General features: G+C 32.4%; 3 protein-coding genes across 7 annotated transcripts in view; 1 reads left to right on the top strand and 2 right to left on the bottom strand.

The window, feature by feature from the left end:
* Positions 1–1357: 1357 nt before the first annotated feature.
* Positions 1358–9461, bottom strand: LOC111507878 (spermine oxidase). The gene is made up of 6 exons (XM_074183093.1): positions 9150–9461; positions 7709–8220; positions 6138–6406; positions 5072–5380; positions 4461–4581; positions 1358–2577 (listed from the first exon to the last, which is right to left on the bottom strand). The coding sequence occupies exons 1-6, from the start codon at positions 9376–9378 to the stop codon at positions 2392–2394; spliced, it is 1626 nt and encodes a 541-aa protein (XP_074039194.1). The 5' UTR covers positions 9379–9461; the 3' UTR covers positions 1358–2391.
* A 1754-nt stretch (positions 9462–11215) lies between these two features.
* The window catches only part of LOC111507879 (uncharacterized), a 32280-nt gene continuing 15828 nt past the window's right edge, over positions 11216–27667 (top strand). For 2 of the 5 annotated variants that reach the window (XM_023163257.2, XM_023163255.2), the window contains exons 1-7: positions 11216–11398; positions 20550–20722; positions 23110–23322; positions 23402–23521; positions 23676–23729; positions 24221–24332; positions 24452–24714. In XM_023163257.2, the coding sequence (XP_023019025.1) occupies positions 20554–20722; positions 23110–23322; positions 23402–23521; positions 23676–23729; positions 24221–24332; positions 24452–24714 (931 nt within the window). In that variant the 5' untranslated portion in view covers positions 11216–11398; positions 20550–20553. Of the gene's footprint in view, positions 11399–20549; positions 20723–22743; positions 22928–23109; positions 23323–23401; positions 23522–23675; positions 23730–24220; positions 24333–24451; positions 24715–27667 lie in introns of those variants that run through there. The other 3 variants (XM_023163258.2, XM_023163259.2, XM_074182883.1) reach the window with 3 other exon arrangements.
* On the bottom strand, positions 25242–27164 carry LOC111507880 (protein SHQ1 homolog). The gene has a single exon (XM_023163260.2). It carries the CDS (start codon positions 27025–27027, stop codon positions 25672–25674), a length of 1356 nt encoding a protein of 451 aa, XP_023019028.2. The 5' UTR covers positions 27028–27164; the 3' UTR covers positions 25242–25671.

The raw sequence follows: 27667 nt of genomic DNA, 5'->3' as shown, positions 1-27667 counted from the left end.
ATCTTAATACATACTCCATGGCTTACAGTCATCCATTCTTCTGAAATGAGAAAGAAACCCCGCTAATTTTCTAGGGATCCTTTGGAGAAAACTGAATTTGGACCATCAATTATACAGAAAGATGTATTATTTTTTTAGCAATTCATATATCTGAATTTATAGTATGATCTCGACCAAAACATAGGCAATTTTAGCACTGACAAACGAATTGATGTAAATACACAAAAAAAAATCCAAATTCAATGACAGCTTTGCATTTCCATGTTTCATATTGAGAGTTTTTGATCTGATTATTGAAAAAGAGAAATCGAGTCAATCGAAAGTAATATGATTTTTGCATACTCCAACTAATAGTAGAATCAATACAGAGTCGTGCCCTAGAAATAAATATACATGAAATAACACAAGAATATCTTGTCTGTTTTTTATAAGTGTCATCAATTATAATAAGGTAACAATCACGTACCTAAAAAAGTATACAACATAAAGTTATCTGAGCATCTTTCTCATTGATTATACAGTGCAGACCAGTCCCCCCCCATTATTTTAGAACTTGACGAGACATCAAGTTCGGACAAAAGCGCTACCAGCTTTTTTTAAATAGAGATAGGGTCTTGTAATACCTCGTTTTATAGGTATTTTAATTATTTATCCAACGTTGTTTCTCATCAATCAGCAATTTGATATTCTTTCGAGGATCTGTATACAAACAATAAATATCATGATTTGAAAAAAAAACTTACTCGTTTATCTCAAGGAAATGTTAACCTTTCACGTGAAACATTATGAAATGTTTCTGGATTAATTTTGTTAAGTGCAAATGGAAAAGACTGTAGTTGTGAAATGTATACTTTAGATTTCACGAATCACCAGAAAAAATCTAAGAGTGTCAAATCGGATGATCTAGTGGGGCATCCCAAGTGGCTGGTTTGCATATCTAGCAGTTTTGATAATTGTCATCTAGCCTCTTTTGAAACAGCTTTTCGTAATGTGGGAAGCACCTCATTTTGCTATAACAAAACATTATTCAAAAACTCACTTGGGTCTGTCAATTATTCAAACCGGCACACATCTAAATATTCGACTCCAGTTCTTTTCAGAACTCATGAATGGAAAAAGAGGTGCTTGCAACAAAATCGCCTAGGAAATTTTCGTAATGTAATGAATCCAAAAAAAAAACTTCATTACTGCCAGGGAGTGAACGTTGAACATTACTTAGAATAAACTGAATTAGTATGTGTGATTGATGACTTGTTTATTTTTTGGTAATTCATGATCACTTCAATACTTGATAATGAGGTTTAACCCGAAACCTGTCTTATGAATAAAATTAACTAGTGATAATTAGAAAAAAGTGTTTTTATTCATTTCATTAAAGTGAAACTGAAGTAAGTTTTCAATACAGTTTTTATTAAAATCATATTTATCGTTTCTCCGAAGATTCTCAACAGAAACACAAAACTGCCAATTATTCAGTAAAGGCTGCAATGGCCATAATATGATTTTTCACAAGAGTGATGTCTTTATTATCAAAAAGTAATGATGCCTCTTCATGTTAATGTGAATTTTGACTGACCTTAATAATTCACAAGTTAAGAGGTGGGAGACTTTACTTCTGCACTATATAAGGTGAGTAAGGAGCTGCCATTTTTACATAAAACTTCAAATTTGTATCGACATTTTGGACTTTTACGTGTGACTTGTCTGTGTCTTCCATTCTTGCCTGTTGTGTTGCTGATTGCAATAGGTTATTGCTGTGTTGAAAACACAAAACTGTAACCTAAAGTTTTAGTTCTGTGTTTCCAATACAATATGTTGTGTTTAATGATTTGAAAACCGTTTTTATTTGAGTAACTTTTTCAATATATCTTTTGTTAAAATATTCAAAGATTGGTTTATTGTTTTCATATATCTTTTATGATTTAAAAGACAAATAATATATGTAAAAATGTCAACTCTTTGAATTTGGGCAATTGATTGTATCAATCTAGTTATACAGTTTAAATTTAGGTATATGGATACAAGTAATACCTATATTTCATAAACCATGTATCTTTCTGCCCAAAAAACCAAACCAATAATTCAAATTTCCATGATTCCTAGGAGTCAGTAACAAAAAAAAAAGTTTAACAGATAACTCTTGCAAACTATCAGGAAAGTTTGTTCAGCTTTATCTTCATCTATTTGAGCCTTACTGAATCCACATTATCATCTGATATTCTCTTGGAAACCAGAGATTCAGAGTTGCTGCCGAACAAACTCAATCCACTCGAAATCAAAATCCTCCTCTGAAATCAAAACTATTGGTGACCCCCTCACTTGACAGTCAACATCAACAGCCTTTAAATTTTTCTACTCTGGAAACTCAAAATTCGTCATAATGAATAGATCTCATTCCAAGCGAATGCCTTGCACCCACGAACTCAAATCCGTAACGTCCTCGCAGTCCACGACAATCTCTTTGGGTGCTTCTGCAGACATTACGGTTTGGGCAGCCTTCCTGCCCGTGAGATAGGCCCCGTGAACCGTGGAATAAAAATTGCTGTGTGTGTGTTCGCCAGCAAACAATAACACAGGCTGGTGAAAAAAAAAACGTAAAATTAGGGTCATTTCAGGAAAAAAAAATGTTTTGTTAGTTATTTAAGAACATGTGCAAGTAATTTTAAATGTGAACAATAACAAATTAAGAAAGGGGTATATTTTTAGGAGAGGGGGGAAAAATTTTGTCTTTCTGCTTCTCCATCTTTATACAAAAAACGTGGGAAACTTCTAAAGGAAGGAAGCGAGCAATTGATTTCAAGATGCATAGAAGTTGCTCTCAGATACAAACTGGAGGAAAAAGCCCTCTCCAAATAATAACTTTCGTATAAACATTAAATTACACAAAAGAAATAGTACTTTTTAAACAACTACTTTCATTATGTAATAATAATCAAGATGAAATTCTCTAAAATGGTTTCACTCATATTTAGCAAACAGACAACAAGTCAGTATCACTAAAGACTCAAAAATCTTCAAATCTGATATTATAACAACATCTATAGGTATACCGCAAGGAAGTGTAGCGGACCCACTGTTGTTTGTTATATTTATGAATGATTTATGCAAATCTGAATTAGCAGAGAATCAATGTATAACTATATATGCTGATGATACAAGCCTTCTGGCAGAGGGAAAAACATATCCGGAGATGATGGTAAACTGTTGTAACATTTTTCAGAAAACAAAAAACTGGTTGAAAACAAATAAGTTAGTATTGAACGAGTTGAAAACTAAAGTGATCCTATTTGCACACTATCTAACAGCAGAGGAAAAACCAAATGATATATAATTTTTCAATAATTCCTTTCAGTTATGGCATGACACCAAGTTTTTGAGTGTTAAATTGATGAATGGCTGAACTGGTCACAACATATGGAGAAAATCTCTTCGAAGCTTGGAAAAGTGTCCTATGGACTGAGAATAATCAGTGAACATCTAGAAAAGCAAGCAGCTTTATCTCTTCCCTTTGCAAATTTTGAATCTGACATGAGATATGGAATAATTTTTTGGGGATCCAACAAGAATACAAATAGAATATTTGTTATACAAAAAAGAGTAATGAGAATAATCAACTTCAAACATTATAAGGACTCTTGTCAAACAGTTTTTAAGAATAATAACATCATGACTGTATATGCTCTGAATATTTTTGAATGTTTGATGTACTTGTTGAAAATTGAGAACTTTTTAATCTAAATGCTACAGAACACGAATATCACACTAAGAGGCATGACCTTATTTATCCATATCATACATTGAGACTTACTGAAAAATCTCTCTATTATATGGCAATGAAATTTTACAACAAGTTACCAGTACTTGTTAGACATTCTGCTAGTAGCAATCAATTAAAAAAAAATCAAAAAGATACTTGTAGATCTAGAACCCTATTGTGTTGAGGATTTTTTAAAACATCAGTTTTGAAATATAAATGTGTGTGACGTCATTTTATTACATGTTGTAATTATTTTTTATATAAATAAGTGTGGCATTTTCTGAAATAAACATTATTATTATTATCATAAACATTGAATTATACAAAAGACACTTTTTTCTATCCAGTTTGTACTTCAAACATTCGTTATGGAATTGAACCAGATATCATTCACAGGATTACTACACAATATAGTGCATGAAAAAGTTATTATACGAAATGTCGCTACAAGGAACTCTGTCATCCTCTAGGGCAAACTTCAACGTTTCTTGTTGAGACATTTGTCAAACCGATAACTTTTATTGTATTTTTAAGTGTACTTTGTTGCAAGTATGTATAATTATATTTTGAAGTCTTTTCTGATCATGCAAAATCCATTATAATGAGATATTATTCGAATAAATTGATTGATTAAAATAAAGTTATTTCATTATGTTTATAAATATGTTTCAAGTAAAATAGCAGTTACTCTTTTTTTACATACCTTGGTTTCTTTCTCATCCAAATAAATTGGTTGTGCCAGATATTCTATATCTAATTGTGAGGCTCCAACAGCAATGGCCGTGTATGATCCCCTAGTATATTGTTGGCTATGCCAACTTGTACTAAAACAAAAAATGTTGTTGAAAAACTTTACAGCCAGTCCTATATTCATTGCATTATTTCAGTGATCAATAGACCAGCAACACCAAATAAAACCAATTTCATAACAAATCATACAAAATTGTTGAGCTGTCCTAAATTTATGAAAAAATATCACATTAAACATTTTCAACGAGTTATTCTTATAATGTTGGCAATAGACCCACTCACTTTGAACCTAACCAAATTGTTTTCAACTTAAAGCATTACTATAATGTTTATAAAAATACACAATGAACATAAAATAGTATACACAAACATCTATTGAATTATCTAAGAGTACACAATAACTTGTAAAAAAAAGGGAGTCAGATTTAAAAACCACTTGATATGAATGTATGATTATACACTCACAAATATCAAATCAAATTTGGTACGGGCAATCGAAATACTTTTCATTTTCATCCTCAATACAGAATTGAAAGAAAATATGGACTATTTCAAATAACTCACCAGACACATTTTTTTGGTTTTGGTATAAAAGGATCATTTAAAAACTTCCTCAAAATCGTTGTGCAAGTATCAATAATCACATCATTCGACAAGGTTTCCATATATTCTGCTTCCTTTCCAGAAATCCAGCCTAAAATTAAAGTTTCCGATATTTTAGAAAACGAATATATCTTCCTATACCAATATTTGGTTATATCCGAATACTTTTCTTTGTCAGTCTCCCACAGCAGAAGAACTTCGCTTATATTGGGATGAAGGAATGGTCTTTCGTATTCTAGTAAAATCTTATCCACAGTTCCAAAAAGCAATCTGAAAATGGATGATTAAAAAGAATTTATTGAAGAATTTTAGGAGAGATTAACTTTCGGAAAAGAAAGGTTACGACTTTCTACTTCCACATTTTCTTGTGTAAAGATAGAAAAGTAGAAAGCCAAAACGTTTCTTTTACAAATATTATTATACTAAGTACCACATTTTTGATAATATTTTGGTAAGAAAAGGTTTATTCTCCTCCAAAATACAAACCCCACTTTAGTTCTAACCAAAATACTATTAAATAAATAAAGTTTATTCAAAAACAGTATGACATCTTCACAAGACCATAATATTTTTGCAAACCTATAATGGAGGAAAAAAGCTGGCATATTCAACACTAGTATGACAACAAGATAGTGTTCCTCCTTATAATCTATGATATCTGTTTGTGTTTATAGATGAACTGGAAACAATGATTGGACATTTTCCAGATTTGACATCATAAGATCTTCTCCGTATTTGATCAACTGAAATATACATTTAAATAACCTATGAATCGAATTAATTGTGCAAGGCTTATCACCTTACTAGCTACGATTACATCACCCTGTACAAGGAAACTTGGTAAATTATATGACAACATTTTGTAAAGTATGTAAAGTGTCGCATAACCTGTGTCCTTCAAAAAGTTACTTTTTCAAGTATTTGGAATATTGGAAATTTCAAATCACGGCAGGGAAGTGTAGGTTAGAAAATAATGGAAGATATCCGTAATAAAAAAATCTCAAGTCATTTGTCAGGATATTCTCACCTATCAATAGCTTCTAATTTGTAATCAGGTAGAGGCGGTTGAAACATGTTATTTGCACTTTGCTTCAGAACTCCCAACGGCAATGTACAAATAACATGGTCCCCTAGGAACTTCTTTCCGTTATCACAGATTACTTCGACGTTACATCTATCTTTTTCACAGCTTGATTCTCGACTAGAGTGACTTGAACTCGACGGAGACTCGATAATGGTCCTGACCGACTCATCTGAATCACTTTCATCATCGGGGTTATATTTTGGTCGTCTTCCCTGTAAAAAATCCACAGCGCCATCATGTGTCAGTCTTTGAAATTTGACAGTTTCAAAAAGATGTTATTAAAATAATAAGTTTAATAGTTTACTTTCTCTAATAATATAAATCTTATAGTTGATTACCTCAGTCACTAATGTCGATATTAAAAATTTTTTTCAGGGTTAGAAATGGCATTTTTTCAAAATATTTCAAATGTATATATTTCTGTTTGATATATCAGAATCTACAATATTCAATCTCCATTTGGGGCACAGCTAATTCATCAATACTGAGTCCTCTAAGGAGACTGCAGAATAAAATAATAAAATGTAAATTCAAATTACCATATTTTGAACCTACATCAAGTTTATATATACCACGTGATCTTTTAGATATTCAATCCAATTTGTTGCTTCATTTATTTGATTAGAAAAAGTCGCAAACATTCAACTTTGAATTTCAGTGAAATAAATACAAAAAAAAAACTACTAGTTAAATCATATCTTTCAAAATTTGGGTACGAATCAATATCTGTTCAAATAAAACGAGAAATCCAAATGTAATTTTATTGTTATTCTTAAAATTTCAATTGATGTATTAATTCCTTTTTCCTTATATTGTGAGTCATCATGTATCCCTTAAACTGTTTTTAGATATTTTTATCCCACATGAGATTGAATAATTTTAAATCTGTCTGTTCACAAATTCATCTCTTGAATTATGAAATGTTCCTGAGGTATAGTTGTATATCGTTTGCTTTACGACATGTATGCCCCCAAAAATATCTAAAGGTGTCTATCAGATGATTTAGTAAGTCATTCTAAGTGACCACGTGTGCCTATCTACTGGTTTGAATAACTGACAAACTCAAATAATTTTTCAACTGAAATTAAGTTTCAGTAAGAAAAATACCTCTCTATTATGACAGCCTGATTCAAAAGTAGTTGAATGAAAATTATTGGACTGGTTAATAGGCAAATGAAATTCCCATAAAACTACAAGTGGTGAAACACAATATTGTTTTTATCATCAAAAAGTACTAAAAATTATACGTTTTTAAGCAAATTTTGTCTCACCTTGATATCTTGTTCCGTTCTGCATAGTATAATGCTGGTTTGTTCATTTTGTGTTCAGGGGTCAAAAAAATTGAAAATAATTTCAATTTCTTTTAATAACAATAGAATACTTTTGTTATCTTAAGAACGTTTGTGTGAGCCACAATAAACCCGCCCAGGTCACATTAAATGCTCTAATAGACCCACATAAATATAGTACATATTGTACAACTGTATGAATATACAGTTGAGAAGTTGACATACCTTTTTACCCTGCCACTTGATATGCCTAACAGGATGTTTCAATAATATATTTTCCTCAGGTATAGACTTCCTTAAAGGTTCTAAAATTGCACTATATCCATCTGGCAACACTATGTTTCCTCCTTGGAGTTCCGTGTAGCTCCCTAACTCGAACAAGTCCACCTCACTCATATTGTCACACCCAGAAATGCAGGTTTCACGTTTCAGCAAACAATCAAAGAGTAACTCGCGAATACGTCTCTCTTGCTTGTCCGTAATTTTGTCCAAGTACAAACTTATTTCTAATTTGATGTGATCACCAACACTTTCGATACCATCTGGAGGAGAATACTGAGATACGAAATACTCTTCGCAGCGTTGCAGGAAGCATAAGTAGGCTTCATAGATTTCATGAAGGGTGGCGAACGGAACCTGTTTGCCTTGCTCAGTTGAAGCAACTAGTTTGTGGGGCTTTTGGTAGGCCATAATGTCAACCAGGCCATGCTGCATTGCTAGTTCATAGACAGGATTGCCTGCGAAAAATATAAATGACAGTTTATATTGATCTTCAAATCCGTTGAGTAGCACAAGATAGTTTCAGATTTCTACTCATGCAATCAATTCGACCATATCTCTTTATCCCTCTTGATTATTTGAAAAAATTCATAGACGTCATAGATATGATATATAGTCAAAAAGTATTTCATATCCCCCTTGAATTTTTTACATTGAAACTAGCAAAAATGAAGTGGCAGTAAATTATATAGCCTAATATCCAGTCCTTTATAAGGTTCCTGTACAAGATCTGTTTTGTTTTGTGCTTAATTATTCATTTGTTTTCCATAATATTTACGAGATTTTTAGCAATAGCTGAAAATAAACAATTTCTGGAGTTTTGAATATTGATCAGCAAATTTCATGAGTTTTACTAGATGTTATACTTATAGCAAATATCTGAGTAGTTAATACTATGTCTAGACAAGTTTTGGATGCTGTATTTCTGCTAGATATTGTATTTAAAAAACTGAATGGAAAGGAGATCGATTTGTTAATAGCACTGCTTTTTGTTTCATCAATATTTCTATTATTCTGATTACGCAAGTCGCCTTAATCAGTCCTCTGCATATATTATTTATATCTTAAATTTGAATCAGTATCAACATCCAAGAACCTGACGAATAATTGTTAACCCCTCATATACAGGATTATTTTCATTCATATTGACAATTGATAATGATGATTTAGATGATCAGAAGCTGTACCTACACAGCTTACCAGTAATTCTAAACATTACATAACACTCAACAAAGTTTCTCAAATCAGTTGTAATCTCATATTTTCTAATAAATCTTTCGTTGATGCAATTCTGCTTTGTTTCCGAATATATGATAAGGTTTTATAGACTGAAACTGAGAGAAATTTTGAAAAATTCAATGGAAAAAATACTCCAAGAAGAATGTACCTAAAACACCGTGAATCCAATTAGCTCCAAGCTCTACTTTTTCGTTGGCCAACTGAATCTGAACTATCCTTCCTCCAATTCTTCCCCTGGCTTCCAAAACTTTGAAATCAGTAAATCCATTTTTAGATAAATGATAGGCAGCTGACAAACCAGCCATTCCAGCCCCAATTATAAGAACTTTGCTATTATAGACATTGTTATCGACCTCCTGGGCCCCATCACTGTCCATTGTAATTGTATTTTCCTTTAAATAACAATTACTTGCGGAGGCTCCATCAGATGCTGATATTATTATTATTAATATGTCAAAATTTTAGTTTATACAACTTCAAACGTCAAAAATTTTGACATGAAGCCGGGTTGCCACTTGAGACTCCATTTACATGTTCTCTAACACAAATCACATTCAGTTTCAACGTCTCGCGACAGTTGAAACTTGGCTCTCGTGGTTTAGAAGGAGAAAAATATTAACCTCATCGACTATAATGTAATTTGGAAATTTCGCTTTCAAACTCAAAGTTAAGACATTTCCTTTATTATAACCTAATCTAATCTAACCCAACCTCAGTTACAATTCACATTATTCCAAGTTCAAAATTGGAATTTCCGAGCAGAATGTCGGAAAAACATAAATCAAGTTCAAAGTAAAAAATATCAAAAAAAATCAGTGTGCCTCTTCTGCGCTTTCGTACAACTGTTGAATTGTTGAGAAAAATGTTGAACTTATTTCTGAAATTTTGACTTTGAACTTCATTTCTGATGGATTTCTTCTACCAATAGAACTGCGCAAACATTACGAATGGAGCAATAAATGAATCCACCGGATTCGTTAGTGGATTCGTCGGTGAAATTAAGAACTCGTGTTAAGTGATTTTTTACATAAATTGAGAAATATTTTTTATAATCTACTCAAGCGACTGAAATGAACAAACTTACCTGACAAGACTCACAGGAGTGGAAATGATTTTAATCACAATAAAAAAAGTAACAAAATAAATGAATTATTTATAATACAAATATTTAATTTTTTTTAAATGAACCATTGTTTAGGACTGCCAATACCCTCTATATTGCCAATTTGAATTACCTCTTTTACTTCATGGAATATCCTTCACCTTAAGTTCCCCGTTATGTAAAGTTGGCTCTATTTCGCAACCCCCTTTTACTGATAAATAAAAAAGAGTTACAAAATAAATTAAAATTCACAAACTTTTTGCGAAATTTGAATTCAAATAAGAAACATTTTCATCAATCGGTAAAAAAATTATGTGAGAATACACCCAAGAAAAATTGTGTTCACTGAATCATGATTTACCCTGTATATGAATGCGTCATCATCCCTCTTACTCACGTGTACGCGTTTTCAATGCAGTGTTGCAAGATGCAAATAAATCTTTCGATTTTGAAGAATTTCACAGCAGCTTGAAGAAATTATTATTTTCTATTTATATTATGAGAAATCCAAATAAAAATTAAAGTCAGCAAAGAGCTTTCTGAAAAATGAAATCTGAAGCACATATTTTTTGGAGAAGGAGAATTGGCAAAAATCTAAATGAAAAAATGAGACAAATAGAAGAAAACTGACAACAGGGTGGTGAGAGAATGATTTAATTTCCTTGTTCCAGATTCACTTGTAGGGCGAGTCGCCTCCATATTCTCTGGCTTTTTATCAAGAGTTCTATCTTTTAATTTTATACTTGTTTTTTATACTCAAATAAAAATATATGAATATCAAAGTAACAGCAGTAAGAAACTTGTGATTACATTGGATATGTTTTGGAAAGATATCGAAAAGATAAATGCGACATAATAAGTAAGAATCAATGGTGATACTTTGAACTTTTTACTCTTAGGTTCACTACTGAAGTAATATTATTCAAGCCCATGAATTAATGTCGTCATTACTCAGCCATACTCTTTGAGAATCCAGTAGAATTGGTGTTTAGCATGAGTAAGCGTAGTTGGAAATTTTTGGGTTTAAAGAAATTCAAAGATTGTCTCGAGACTTACGAAAATATCACCTGGCAACATTGTTTCAATGTTTCACTTTCCGCGTGCGCTTAGGTTTTCGGTAGTTGTTTTGTGCATTTTGTGTTGTAGTCATCGTTATTTGGCCGTATTGCTTTTTTTATTTATTAGAAATCGCGGTCGTGCTTCGTCAAAAATAGAAGTGACTGGTTGAAGAAGTGGCTGGCGCTTCTTACAGAAAGAAAGTGTAGCAGAGAAGAGCTGATTGGAAAAGAAACAAAGTAAGTGCGTCTGAATCATCCCTTGGAAAAAGGCAGTTTTCGATCCTAACCTGTAAATTGCCTTTTTTTTCAATTATTTCTCCTTAAGGATATTTCTTGCTTTTTCTGTCCTGGATTTTTAATTTTTTGGCACTTATATTGTCGATAAATTTCCTTAATGAAGGACTTTCACTTCATTTTTTAAGAGAGGCATTGAATTGTTGAAATATTGATGAATTCATATCAAAATTGCTTCGTTTTGAACTAATTACTAGAAAAATTGATGAAATTTTGCTGCAAATATGGTATTGTTTTTAATTCTTCTTTACTGCCTTGAATGGGAGAGTGACGTAATTGTTGACTAATATTGTATTTATAATATACTTAATAACCGTTAACCTAGTGGCCGATATAATGTACAGAGGGATTGTACAAGGATATGCGACTGCTCATTGAAATGTATTAGGTGTGCTTAGAATTTCCATGTTTTCTTAGAAAGTCTTTGTATAATGTGTTTATATGTGAATGTGGTAAACATTGAAATAGATCACTATTGGCGAACAAAGTTCCAAATAAAAATATTAGTTATTCAAATATTTCGTATGTCCTTGTACGTAATCAACAAAGACACTGTTGATAAATTTTGTCGGTGTCGGGTAAAAAAAGCACCCCTGTATCTTTAATGGTATACTTGAAGAATCATGAGGTGATCTTTTTTGTAGAGAATTTCATGATTGATATAAATAAAGGAATAGAGGAATACATCACGATTAAGTACTTCAAAGTAGGTAATAATAAAATAAATGCACTTTTTCCGAAATTTATAGATAATGATGAATAGGGTGGACAAAACTTTATTAATTTCCTCAAGAGTTCCATTGGGTTATATAAGAATTACTGCGACATAGGAGTAGGAGAGACAGTCTAGTTCGAAAAGTGCAGAGCGATGAAGCTAATAAGTCGGTAGACTTTCGGGCGTTAGTCTGAAGTTTATTTAGAGTTTTTGTGTTGTATTGTCTGTATAGTAGTGGAATAAAAGTTGAATTTAATTGTACAATGTAGTCAATTATTGTCGAATCCGGCGGAAAACGTAACAGTGTTTTGAAGAGCGATATGAGATGGTGTCAAAAAATTTCACGTCACTAAAAGCAAGAGTACATTTGAGATAGGGCTATGAAACAGCTGAATGCTGCTGGCTATGCAGTTCTTGTGAAACTCGAAACTATTGTAAATGAGTAAAAAGGCACACCCTCTCGCTCATACAAAAATTATATAAATACCTATCCTGTACTTGCTTTAATTTTTCTGGGCTTTGATCCTAGTGTGCGGCGATCGGTTTCGAACTTGACACCCTGTATGCAAACCTATCCTTTAAATGCAACCAAGTGTGTTTCCCCAAAATCCGTTGAGTCAATTCGTTGAACCTTTAACGGGGTTCGACTTTGGATTTTGACGAATATTAATTTGTCAATGGAGTATTGTACCAGGGTGTACCTTCCGTGTTTGGAACTGAATTAAATTTTTGTATGGGTAATACTTTACGGTAAACGTTATGCGGACATATTTCGCGTCGAAATGTTAGGAAGTTATACAGTGTGCTTCGAAAATGTAATCGAAATTTTGATTTTTATATCAAAATTTGAGACCATTGAAAACATGATTTTATTAGGTTGCTTCAAAAGTTTTGTCCGTTTGTATGAGTAATATCTCACTGAATACTTCTAAAACTATAACGAAATGAACCGCATGTTATAGTGAATGTTAACCCAGATAACATTTATCAGAATTGAAAAAAAACGCAAAGTTTTTACGTAGAGATTATTGGTCGGGAATATAAAAGAACCTGTCTAATAGCATATGTAAGTTTTATAATTTTTACTCTTGTCATTGTTTACACAAGTAATTTGTTTATCTATTTCTTTTAGCGCATTCTACAAACTGATGAAATAAATAAGACAACTTTCAAAACATCCTGTATATAATGTGTGTAATGAAGAAATAGAATGGGGAATGTTCTTCCTGACGAAAATCAAGTAATTTTCATAAAAGAGCTCTAGAAAAACGCATTTTTAACTTATCATTTCAACCTTTTTCTTTAAAAAATTATTTAAATACTTAAAAAAGAGGAATGAAATAATGCATTCAACATTTAAAGGGATTCGTTTCTATTTCACCATTTGGCAACATCGGTTATAGCTAATGAAGGACAATGAATCTGGTTACCTGTTTGAGACAAACAAAGATGACATATTTCAGAGGCCTGCTGTTTTGTTTACTTATGTTCCGAGTTCCGAGACATTCTGTGACATATGAAATTTTGTGCACCTAACCTATCTTCCTCTATATACATAAATAACAAAACAACTGTTGTTTATGTGGTTTGTGGAGGTGGTATTGAACTATAATTTATATGCTGACACTATTTGATTTGACACTATTGACATGATTCTTCTTCTTCTAGCATACTACTAACCTGAACTCCGATCTAGCATTCTAGGCGCTGTTGCCAATATGTGAATTAGAAACAAATCCCTTTAAAAATTAAAACCCAACATTTGAAACACCAATTCGAATACTTTTCGAAGTGAATTTGAAAAACTCATGAATTGAACTCAACTTTATTTTGTTCAAACTTGCATTTGCTGCAATAACCCAAATTGAGGAACATTCCCCATTGTCTTTCTAAACGTTAATCTCCCACGAAATATTTTATCAATCACTTTTTCAACTATTTTTGAGCCACTGATTTTTATGTCCGGTTTGAGTTTATTTTTCGAAAATTATATCTCTTTTTTTTCGAGAATTGCACTTCCAGAAAGCATTGCAACAGTCATTTGTTTACTCAAGTGTTTGCACTCCAGTCTCAGCGTTCTTTAACCTCAAAATCAAACCATATCGGACCACTCTCTCTTATCTTCGGCGGCGATAAAAAAGTTATTTAAACACAAGACGCCCATTTATCTTTAGATGTCATATTCGCATGTATGCTTGCCGTGGGAGTTGAAAATTAAGCGAGGCTTTCTAGAAACTATTAAATCTCCGCATATTTCCTTCCGAGCAAAAGTTGAATCATCTTTTGTTTTAGTTGTATTGGATTTTGTTTCGGTTCACGTGTTCTCGTAGGAATTTTATCTTTGTTTTGCTTCTGTGTCGGTCACTTCGATAATGCTCACTGTGGAATTAGACCAGTAGCAATGTGGGAGGTTTTCACCTATTTATTATTATGTAAATATTTTTAATTAAACTGTCATAGCTGTATCAATAGACTTGTTTCATGATTTTTGGTTAATAGTTCACTTGATAGAAATTTTAAATTAAAAAACAGTGCACTTTGTTTCATCTCTTTAAGTAACGTAGTTTTCCCGTAATTAATTATTAAAAATCGAATGTGGTAGGATGGTGACGTCACGCCCCTATATCGCTTCTTGTTCGATTGACCAATATACAACTCTCGTTTATTTTCGATTTTACGAAAAAAAATTGGTAAACAAAGTTGTTCAAAATAAAGTTCCACAATTTTGGTCGTTAAAAAATTTTTTATAGGATCGTTATTTTTCGATTTATACCATACCCGAGAAAAGAATGGTGAAAAATTTCATCATTGTATTATCACGTTTATTTTAAATTTCACGAGAAAAATTGTGGCAAAATAAGTTGTATAAAATCAAATTTCTTACAGTTTTGGTCCTAATCAATTTTTCTGTAGAATCGTTATTTATCGATTTACATTAGAAAAGAGGGGAATAAATTTCGTTTATTGAATAACCTGTTAAATCTAAATTTGACAAATAAAATGGTTATTGTTATTACCAAAGTTGTTTGTAATTTCCTATTGAACATAAATATGATAATACAATGATACGATTTTACCCCTTTCTTTCCTCGGGTATAAATCGGATAATATCGATTTTAGGAAAAAATTTATGAGAACCAAAATTATGGGAAATTAAAATTTGAACGATTTTTGTAATTACTACTTTTCGTGTAAAATTAAAAATTAGCGAGTATATTCAATAAACAAAAGTCAACCCTTCAATTCCAAAAGAAAGTTGCCAGTAAAAATGTTTGCGTTGTCAAATCATAATTCGACTGGGCTATTAGTTCTGCTTGTTGATTCGATGCACAAATGTATAACCGCTATGCATTTTTTGGGCGTTTCACGGTCGATTTGATCCTGATACGCCATTTTGAATCACTCCTATTTCCGCGCTTAATTTTTCACAGTTGAAAGCGCACAATTACAGTACTTTTCTCCGTTTTTCATAGCGATTGCCGATAAGAATCGATTTCATTATTACAGTTTTCCAATTGAATGTAGGTTTGTGTACCGTATCGCCGATAGTCTAGTTCGTAAGTGACATATTATCGAAAACCTGTCCTGCATTACTGAAAATTACAATTGGCGAGTTATTTGATTTGGAATGGCATCCAAAAACTTCAATAAAAGTGCAATTGCAATTGAGAATCGCAAAAGTTATAAACAAATAAGTAAAAATAGCATTTTTTTTGTAAATATCTCAGGTTATTACTCAAAGTTTATGTATATTAAAATGATATTGTAAGAAAAGGTTATTTATTAATAAAATCTATTATTGATTATTTTGTGTATATACATATATTATAGCTAATTAAGACAATTGTTACTTTTGTAGGATTGAATAATGATACTAATAATGTACATACACAAAATTAGTATCATCATTTTCAAGCCACGTTTCACACAATAAAAAAATATCACGTGCTTGCTGATTAGATTTTCAAAATACTGACAGTATTAGACAGTATATGTCTAACACACACTAAAGACTGATCATCTGTCCGACGAGAGAAGAGAATCCTGCCTTCCGCTGACGTATGCGTGAGAAGGGGCAGCCAGACAATCTGACGCCGTTATGCGTTAGGTAACGAAGCGGTTTACCCTCCTATAAGAAGTTATCTTTCGATGAAAAAATTGGGCTGAAAACGGGTAGTAACGCTTCCGAGCCATGGTCCAATCGGGCAGTCGAAGAAAATTTATTTTAACTGATTAAATACGAATATTAAAAAAACAATTTGGGTTTTATTTAGACATATTTATAAACAATAATCCGCAGGCAAAAAAAATTACCTCAATTTTTTAACTAGCTAATTTTTTATATTTGCAGGTTAATATAAAACAAAAAAGTTTTAGAAAAAATATGTAAATGAATTTATAAATTTTGGTAGTTTTTCACTCATATTGTTTAGAAAATCGTTATAAACATGTTTAAAAATTTAAAAAAATAGGACTATTATTCTTGAATGAAATAATTTGTATAAGAAACCTTTCTAAAAATGCATTTCATATATTATATAAATGTATTATTCAACAATGTTTTGTTGCTAGATATTAATAACGACAAATAATTTTCTATTTCTTTCATAATACTATGAATTGACTATATTTTTGAGTTCTATTGTCAAACATATATTAAAACCCAAACAATGTATTTGTTTGTTACAACTTTTTGAACAATATGAAAATTGAAACAAATTATTACCTACCTAGCAATCATCAATCTCTTAAAAATATACCCCTTCCAATTTAAAATAATCATTGAGAACCTTTTTTTGTGCTTCATTCTCCTTTTTAATCCTGCAATGCCTTTGATTGTTAATGAATAAAGTAAAAAAATAGAAGTTTTCACTTTTTCCAATGGCGCTCTTTTCTTGATCCTTCAATTTCAAGAACTGAAAAGACCATCGGTTTTTAATTTGAAAGTTATCTTGGTTTTTATGTTAACTTGCAATTAGCAAAAATCAACTAAACAGAATCATAATTGATGAAGAACCGCAGTGATAGTGATACATTTTTGCCGTTGGAGTACTGCTTATGCAAGTGTTTATTAGAAAACACTCGTAAACTAGACTATGATGTTCGAAAGTTGGAATGTTAAAATATTGAAACGGCATCATTAATGTGGGTCTTAAATGAGGATGATAAGATTTCAAGGACGTCGCAGGATATACAGTTTATTTTGGTAAGCTGTCGGAAAATTATATCTGGATTTCAGTTGTGGGATAGTGTTACAATTTTAAACAAAAACATTTTCATTATAAGTAGGCATTAAATAATGTCGTTCAAGTATTGTATAACTATGAAATATTATCTTTGGTCATTCCTCAGACAATGCTTTGGTTTTTAAATACATGATATGAGCGGGTTTAACTGTTGAGAATAGTGATTAGAAATTATACCCGATATCTTTCACAACTGACACTTTCTTTGTTTGACTTTTTAATATTGCCGCTTTACATATTTCTATGAAGTTGCTTATTGTAAAAGTCCTTGACTCCATCGGAAAGTAATCGAAAGCTGGCTGCTCGCGTGACAAACTCTAGAGATTTACGTCGTACTTAATATCCATTTAAAACAATTCATAATCTATTTATAAACCTCAAGTCTTCCTAATAAGTTCAATGAAACGTTAACAAGGTGATGTAGAGTTCTTAATCTAAACAATGAGAGGCTGTTATTCTTGAATAGGTGCTCTAGTCTAGATCAACTCAGGAAATGAGTTATAGGAGAGAGAAAAGAGGTCAGAGCTGCAGCGGCGGCTCGTCAGAGGAGGCAAGGGAGGCTTAGCCTCCCCATAAAATTTGAGGCTATTCATCGCAATAAATTGAAAGATATTGACAAATAAATATGTTTATTTTTTTCTAAAAATGCTTGGGTATCATTACTTTACCATTAATTTTTAATATAAATACATAATGTGTCCGAATGTGTAATGTGTCCGAAAAACACTATCACTCACTACGTAGTACGTACCTGCATCAACAAAACTCAAACGCACCGCCCATGAACGAATAACGAATAAACTATCAACCCGAAATAATAAATGCAAGGGAGCCAAGCCTCCGACCGTTTTAAAAAACACTGGCTCCACGAGACCGATCCAACCAGCGACATACGTCCTGATTTGTAATTTCAGTTGCAGAAATTATAGCGTCAGAGGAGGCTAGCCTCCAGTTGGTCTCCGTTAGTGTACGACTGCGTTTGTTTTTTATATAATTATTCGGACGGGATACCGTGACGGACCGGGACCGGTAAATCGTTTCAGTGTTTCTTGATAATATTTGTTATGTGTGTATAAAACAGGCAGTATTATATTATAGCAGTGCTTTTTGGTAATATTTTTAAAGTGTTTTCTTTCAATTTCAAGGTGTTTTCAGGTTTTCACTTTTCGGTAAGTTTTTTTCCATTTATTATGGATAAGTTGGACGAAATTAAAAAATCTGACGATATAGTCGATTGGTTGCTGACAAATAATTTTAAGTCTTTATCTTATGATAATAAATTTTACATTATTAAAACTCTGGGAAGGCCTCAAACAAATTTGATTTCAATTAAATCGTCAGATAATCGACAAAATCGAGGATTTAATATTAGTTGGTACGATAAATGCGGTTGGTTAACCGGCTCCATTAAACGAGAAAAACTTTTTTGTTGGCCCTGTGTTTTATTTTCTGTACAAACCGAATACCAAACGTGGTCTAAAATAGGATACTCCGATTTAAAAAATTTGCCTCGTGTTATGAATATGATTCAAAATTTGGCACTTTTTTGAACGGTAGCGTTTTTTCGGGCACCTCAAAAACCATCCAAAATGAGCTTATAGACAGTGTGGCATATATTATTAAGGAAAATATAAGCAAAGAGATTGAAAGTGTTTCTTTTTTTGCATGGGAAATTGATGAAACTACCGATATTACCTGTACATCACAACTTTCAGTCGTTTTTGGATATGTCAAAGATGGTAATGTGGTAGAACATTTTATGGGTTTTCATGATGTTTCATCTGGGCACACAGCTGACGATTTGTTTAATTTTTTAATTCTTACATGTGACACCTATAATTTTAGGCAAAAGTTAATTGCGCAAACCTATGATGGGGCTGCGGTCATGGCCGGCCATTTAAATGGTTTACAAACTAAAATAAAGTCCATAGCTCCTCATGTACTTTTTACGCATTGTCATGCCCATGCCCTAACTTTAGTATTAAGCAAAGCGTGCAACAACATAAAAATTTTCGCGCCCCCGGCGGGCTTTTCTGTGTGTATATAGTCTATAAGACTTAAGCCTCCCCTGTTCTCCAATGCACGAGCCGTCACTGCAGAGCTGGCTTGGCCCAAAATGCAAAGAAAACAGTAGTTATCAAATGGAGAAATGAACCTTTGATATCAGTACCCTCTCTACAACACAGTTGTAACTAAAGAATTCGGGAAACATTTCGAATCGAGGATGTAATACATCAGTGTACCTACAGCTTGTCAAATGAAGGAAGAGCTTTCTGAATTCCGTTATGGACCCCCCCACTAGATGTGCGTTCGGTAGAAGACTATGAGAGCGAGAGAGAGAGAGAGAGAAAAGTCTCTTCCTCGATTCGACAAACTGTAGCTTGTTTATAATATAAAACTGATAATACTGCATACGTGAATATTTTTTTTAAATTGAACGTGACATATATATTGTAGAATTTTGTTTTCAGAACATTTTGGATGCTGTTATCTGTTTGACTGTCAATCTGAATGATCAGTGTGTGTTAGTGTGTATTTTCATATATTATACTGATTCACACCAATTTCAGTGAAATGCATTTTATTCAGAAAATAGTTTTTGTTTTCTAAAAGTTGGTGTTTTGAGAAATGATGAATTCGTGTTGATGAAACAATTCAAGTTGCTTGACCACATTAATAATAACACCCAGTGGGCAGAATTTAGTAAAAAAAAATGTCATTTTATGGATATGGATGTCATGGATAACTAATGTTTGAGCCCTGATGATGGATTTAATAAAGTCCGAAACGTTGGAATAAAACTAAATTGTTTATCTACGAACATTTTTTATCCCTTTCCCAACCAATAGGAAAAACCGCATTTGAAAATATTTTGGATCACCAAACGAGACAAAGTTAATAAAAACAATGTTATTATTTGCATGTGTTGTTGAGAGCTACATTCGTTCATAATGATTTGGCAAAACAGACTCAACAAATAACAATCAATTCGACAAATGTAGTCCAACAAAATGACCAATATCAATTGTCAAAGTTCGGAAGTCCCTGTTGTTAGACCCAATAACATTTACTAATATTCATCTCTAGAACATCATTGGCAGAATCGAATAATTTGCTCCATTTTCTTTTATAGCAAAATGACTGAAACAAATGAACATGAACAGGTCGTCATGACACCCAAAGGCAAAACCCATAATTCGACGACTCTGATAATAGAGAGGAGGAAAGTTAGCAAAACAAATGATAAAATGCACGTGGCAGGAGGTGAACACACGGGAATAATCATAAATAAAGAAACAGTAACAGGTGAGATGTTCCTTGTCTTCCTAAAAATCATATTAAAGAATACATTCTGAAAGAATATTTTTAAAAAGTAGTCTTGTCTCTCTCAGTAACAAGCCTTCTAGAAGAGCAGATGAACTCTGGTTTGAGAGATATCTGAAGTATTGGCTCAATCTACAGTTGAGGGAGGCAATAAAGGGTACTCACGATAAATGCATACGTTTGTGTAGCAAATTTTTTTTCTCCAAACAAAAAACTGAAGGAAAACAGTTGATGTTGACGTTCAATCAGAGAGATCTTATGTTTGAATAATAATTTGCAATCGGTACATCGAAGAGAAATAGCTATACAAACGTAAGTCCGAGTCCAAATTGATGACGTATCATTTGACAGTTTACATTGTTTTTATGTTGTCTATTGAAAGGTTTCTACGGTTTCATTTCTTTCACATCACATAAATTGTTGTTGTCACAACTAATGAACTGTCGGCAAGTCATATTTCACGGTTGAAAATGCCTGTTTGGTTATGTAATTATTTTATTAGGATGTCCAGAACACGTGACCAATTCTCGAACAATATAGCCGCCTGTAGGCACACAATGTGTATAATGACATAGGTATTTGACGGTTTTTTCGTGTTTTGTTATCTTTGGAAGCTGTGAAAATAATTATGATGGCTGTTAGTAATAAAAGTGATTATTTACTAACATTGGAATGTAAAAACAAAGACATTGCTGTGCATTACAAAGATAAAATCAGAGTGATACAGTGCTTGGATTCTTTTACTTTCACTTCAGAAGAAATGAACAGTTCTATAGAATGTTTTCCACCAGTTACTGCTTTCGATACGAGTTCTTATCTGGTGCTAACTCATAGTTTCTATACAAATCAGCAGATGAAGGCCTACAAAAGTTTGACTGGCTACAAATATTTTGAAGCTGGATTTGTGCATGATTGTGAAGCAAAGTCAATCGGAGAGCACATTGTTGTGATTGCCAAGGTATTTAGATATTTTTCAAACTTAATTTATTCATAATTTTCTCTGAATATGTATCTTCAAGAGAAATCACTTTTTTAAAATAACCATTATTGTGGATCATCTTTTTCAATGAATGTGTATTGAAACTGACTTTCTCGTCTGACGGGGAGAATAAACAAAACAATATGAAATTCAGCTCTATGATCTGAAATATGATTTTGCAATAATACAATACAATAAAACATATCACGACAGTTGGAACAAAAATAAAAATCTAGACTAAGTATATAGAATTTACAAAAACAATTTCATGAGGTTTTTTATTATAAATTCAATCTAACTCAAAGGTACTATTGGTGGCCAGGTATTAATCAATCCACAACACACAGTCACTATTTTATCCAAGATCGTATCATCTTCACCACAAACAAGCAGAGAAATTGACACATAATCTGATGGAATCCTATATTTTTGACGAATGCAACCTATTATACTTTTTCTACATGACTCCTGACATGTGCAATAGCTCTAGTTGCTTCTAATTTCTGATTCAATTGGGTGCAACTGCTTCTTTCCTTTGGTAAAAGCAGAAATTCACTAGGTATTTTGTAAAAATTCACCAATCACGATCCCCACAGCTTCCGCAATTTACAACATAACACGTTGTAGGCATGCTTTTATGTTATGAAGGACGATTGATATGTAAAATCAGCCTCGGACAACCAATTTCAGCAAGCAGCAACACAATCACTCACAAAAACAAGTTGATTATGGACTTTTCTAGTTTCATTTCCATTAGAACAAACATGTGTGACTGCAGACGGCCATTTTGATTTAATTTTGACAGCATCTCGGACATGTCTATATCTACACATCTTTATTTACTTATTCCAATGCAACTTAAAAAAACACATGCTTTTTTGTATTTTTAGCCGTACATATTTTTCACTTATATCCGATATTTTTTGATTATTTTTCGTTGTTTTTTATTTTATCAGATATATTCAGAACTTTCTCGGATTTTATAGAACGCGTAAGTAAATCTTCACTCGTATCAAAATTTAAATCTCGCCATTCAAACCAACTTTTTCGCAGACAATACTAGGTGTATCATCGTGTTCCTGTTCAACGCTGATTTTGATGTATAAATTATCTATTAAACAGATAGGCGTGAATCACTAGTTTTGACTAACGTGTTTATACCTGTCAACCCAAGTTACTCCAGGAAAAAAATAGGCAACCCAACGTTTGTATGTTCTATAAACTTCATATTTTTGATTGGTATAACATTTGTTCATTAAACAAATGAGTGTAATAGCAAAAAAGTAATTTTTTAAGTTGTCAATTGTACAGAAGTGCCAACATTATTTACCAATCATCACTCTTAGAACTATTCTGTTGACTCTTCCTCATAAATTATTTGCACTTTTAGAGAATGGGACATGTTCGACACCAGCACAGTTGTCTCTGGAATTCAGAGTATTTTTAGTTAATAAAGAGACAGGAAAACACACACAAGAATCTCGAACGATAAGGTTTTGGTTCAGGGAACCTCAAGGTGCTCAAGATGAGACTGACGGTGGGCAAGCAGGCACTGCCCAAGACTTCTTCAGGGAGCTCGTTAGCCCCCAAGAGTTTCCTAGAGGTGAGAAGAATAAATAATGACTAAATGTTTGTTTTACAATTTTTTCATGAAATAATTAAATTTTTTTTCTTTTTTGCAGATTACGTAGGCTTTATCAAAAAAATAATGAAGCTCATGCAGCATAATTTCAATTCGATTGTTAAATTGGAGGTGGAACTTAAACAGTTGGAAGAACCCGTAGAAGTACCATCAAGACCACGTAGGTAGTTTGTCAGATTTTAGTTTATTTGAAATGTTTCTATCTGAAAGAGTTCTTTTCTATTTCCCAAATATGCAAAATAGACACATTTCAAATGAAGAAATATATTGTTTCTGAAGTTTCGATTTTTCAAGACATGAAACATTTTTTATAGCTCCACCTGGTTACTGTCGTATTCAGTTAAGTCCATCGGCCTTGTTCGATAAAGGTTTGAACTGATGTTTGTTGAAATTTTTTGTAATCAATAACCCCCACAGTTTATTTTGATTTTCTTTTTTGCTTTTATCATTTTGATTTCCATTCCATGTAACGAGAGTTAACAAAATGCTAGTTATTCATAACAATTTTATAAGTTTTTTGTGTGTGGAAGTTATATGATATTAGTTTTTACATTATAATAAGAAATATTCCAAATGTATGCAGTTGCCAGACCCAAATTATGATTATGGATGAGTATGATGCAACCAGTGAATATGACAATTTAATTTTTTTTCAGTTTGAGATATTTACATTATTTGCTTTGTTTTTCAGTAATATTACAATTATATCCAATCTTATTATAAGAAATAATTTGAAATATTTTTTAATTAAATCTTGAATGCAAGTAATTGCAGAGTATATAGAGAAATAGTCAAAATGGCAAGAAGCGAACTTACTAAAAATAGGGTTTTGAATAGATATTAATTAAATTTTCTTCAGTTTCAGCAGAAGAAAATTCTCTAGGAAATATTGTGATTTTGACTGTAGAAAAGGTTTTAGAAATCATAGAATCATCATATCCGAACCCTATCACAATAAAGGATGTTGCCAAGTAAGTATAAAGTATACGGAACAATTAATATATAATACAGCCTAAACAATTTTTGACAAAAATGGCCGACTGTCCTTTTTTTCCATAATATACTTTTATTATACTCTTTATTTTTTGAGAGCAAATGGTTGGGATGAGGAAGAAGTTGCTCAATGTCTTTCGGCGCTCCAATCACGACAATTGGTCAAAGCTATGGACCACGGTGCTTTTACTCGCCAGCAATCACACGACACCCATCAAGTTACAATTGTCAAACAAATGCCAACGATGGTAAGCTCAAAACAGCCCACTATTGCCATCATCACAGCTCAATATTGCGAAAAGTTAGCAGTCGATGCAATGATCGAGAATAAGGAGACTTTTGTGAGATATACGACAGTCGGTAAGTTTCATTTTATTTGCATCGATGTTCAATCGAAAAGTAACAAAACCACTTTTCCCAAATCATTTATTATCTATTTTGTCTGAGATTCAACCGTTAGTTTTCATTTTTTCAAAAGAATGAATCAATTGGAAAAAAATGGCAGTACTCGTTTCAAAGATTCTGAATGCAAGTGAGTTTTTGAGATGAACATGAGATTTTCCTGCATTTTTTAATAACTATGAGGATGTTATAATTAATTTCTCAAGCACAATTCAATATACTTGGACAAGATCCTTACAATCATTAAATGAAACTAATATTGAAGATATGTACCAATTGTTATGTTGAAATATACTCTAATTGTAATAAGATTTTAAGTTTGGTAAAAGGAAGATATTTGGTTAACAATATCAAAAATTATTTTTGACAACAACAGTTTTATCAGTAGTAGCATACATTTTTGTCATTGATTTTAGTGAAAACATGTAATATAAACAAGTTTAAAATACCAAGGTTCCTAAAAGCATATTCGAATGAAACCATAATCAGGCTTGTACAACTTCTTTATTTGTTGAAGGTAATTTCAACTTTTTCAAATTGAAATGTAACTATCATATTTATGAAAAATGATTTAAAGCATTACTCAGCATGAAGATACTTACTTCTATAAGTATCTTGTGTATAAAATATAACAAATGAATAAAAAACTTTGTTCCTATAATTAAAATTGAGACAATAAGCTAAGGTCAGCAAATTATTAGAGGGGCTAACATTATGTTCTCGAAAAAAGGAGAGATATAAACAAAATCACTTGTAACTATAAGATAAAAAAAATTACTAATGTTTAAAACAGATCACAAAAAGCATAAATAGAAATATAGGTTAAGATCTATAATACGGAAGAGGCATATATTTTTTAAATTTTTAGGTAGTTGTTGAGGGTCTCAGAATTCGAATAGTTTGAGTTGGTATCTATCACTTTGCATCTTCATCAGTACTTGAATCGTAGTCACTATTTGTTTCGGAATCACTGTCTGTTTCACTGTCACTGCTATCACTATCTGATTCGTCTGTATCGTCAGAATCGAGCAATTCACTTTGATCCTGGATTTGTAAACTCTTCATTTTTTTCTCTATCTTGAAACTCTCCTCATTTTCAACTAACTTCAGCCCCAAATCATCTTTCACAATAACCACACCGTACACTTCTTCCAAAAACTGCCGCCATTTCGTTTTGTCCCATTTCATAACATACATTATATAATCTTTGATGAACAAGTTATTCAAAATGTACCTACAGCAATCTCCTGATAAAAATATTTCATGAATTTCTATCAGAATCTTGATTATGAGCTTCTCGTCATGTTTCAGCAACGTTTTCAAATCTTCGAAAACTTTTGTAGCGAGTTTGAAGCTGCGGTAGTAAGGATAAGTTAGAGTTCTTCGGAAAGCTGAAACGAACACATCTTTGGGGTCCTCAAATGCCTCGCACCAGCTAAGTGTTGATGCCAACTTGACTATGGTCCAGCCTGATTCAGAGTTTCCTTCAAAGTCTGTAGTCCGTTTGTCATAACAGTATGCATACAAAATATCAATCAGTCCGTTGAAAGCATACCTTATCTGAAGTGCGGTGAGGTTATAAGGGTTGTTTGCTTGATCTTTCAAAAAATCTAATTCCTTACTGGTAAATGCCAAACTAGCATCACTTGTGTGTTCCCACGGTAATGGAAGAGCAAGTTTGTCCCCGATTTCATGTTCCTCATCCTCCAGATCCATTAAGTAGTGTTCCATATCAAATTTTCCTTGCTCGTATTGGAGCCTCATTTTTCGCCTTTCCAGCAAGCTTGTTTCACAAGGATTTACTTCGAAAACTTCATCAAACTCTGAAATGACCGTCGCAAATTTTTTATGAGTTTTCAATGCAAATCCGAAACCTTGCTTTGTATTTTCGTTTATCATCTTCTCCTCTGTTGGCGTGATTTCTCCACTAAGAACCATTATTGGCTCTGTCTCGTTTTCGTCATAACTTGCATCTACTTTAGTAACCAAAAACTTTGTAATATATTCAAGATCTGGAAAGAATTCTCCAGGAGTTTCCTTGTCATAAATGAAAGTAAAATATCCTGAGTCACAATCAAATGAAGAGCGGGTGTTTTGATTATCTACAATGTTTCCCGGAAGTTGTAACCTCAAATAGTACGGCTTGCAGAAGAATAGAAAACTGTTTTGAATGCAGTCGACCTCCAAATCTCTAAGACTGCAATAGGGGGCCCTGATACGTATGATGAGAGAGTTATCCTGCTGGCTTAAATTAAATCTCGGTGTTATCATTTTGTCCTATTGATTTGAACTACTAAAATGTTTATATATGACCACTAAATACATTTAAAAATTCACACGTTATTCACTTGCTGCATATATTTAGATCATTTGACTCTTGACAGTTGATTGATTATAATGACATCGACATCTTGTTTCTTCTTCTCTTTCATGTTTCATGACCTCAGCTTCCACTAATCTTCTTCTTTGGTTCGTGAATTAAACTCGGGTTTGAGTTGTTTAGGTGCATAAATCCCGAGTTCGATTAAACATTATGCAGTATATCAATATTTAAATCAGGAAAACTCCGTCTCAAATTTTTTTTCTCCAAAAATGGCTGTACTCGATGGCGATTATATGCCTCGAAAGGATGGCCAAATTAGTCGATTGCAGCTGCAAATCAGCATTGAGTGATGACGTCACCAGCTGTGCTCTTGTGTAAAAGAAACCCATTTAAGTAGTTCTGAGCAGATAATTGAAGCAAAGTTGAAGGCTGAAATCTGAAATATTCCCTTTTTTTCAGTAATATCAGTTTTATCATGCCTAAAATATTTGTTGAATCATGATTCCCTTTGGTTTTTATTACATAATATATCGAGGGTTTTTGAAAATAAATGAACAAAAAACAGCAAGAATCGTTAGATTTTTTTCC

Source organism: Leptinotarsa decemlineata, unplaced genomic scaffold, assembly GCF_025532065.1.
Source record: "Leptinotarsa decemlineata unplaced genomic scaffold, Ldec_3_MD MMD2_tig00026330_RagTag_RagTag, whole genome shotgun sequence".
In the NCBI taxonomy this organism is placed as follows: domain Eukaryota; kingdom Metazoa; phylum Arthropoda; class Insecta; order Coleoptera; family Chrysomelidae; genus Leptinotarsa; species Leptinotarsa decemlineata.
This window is presented reverse-complemented; position numbering and strand designations above follow the sequence as displayed.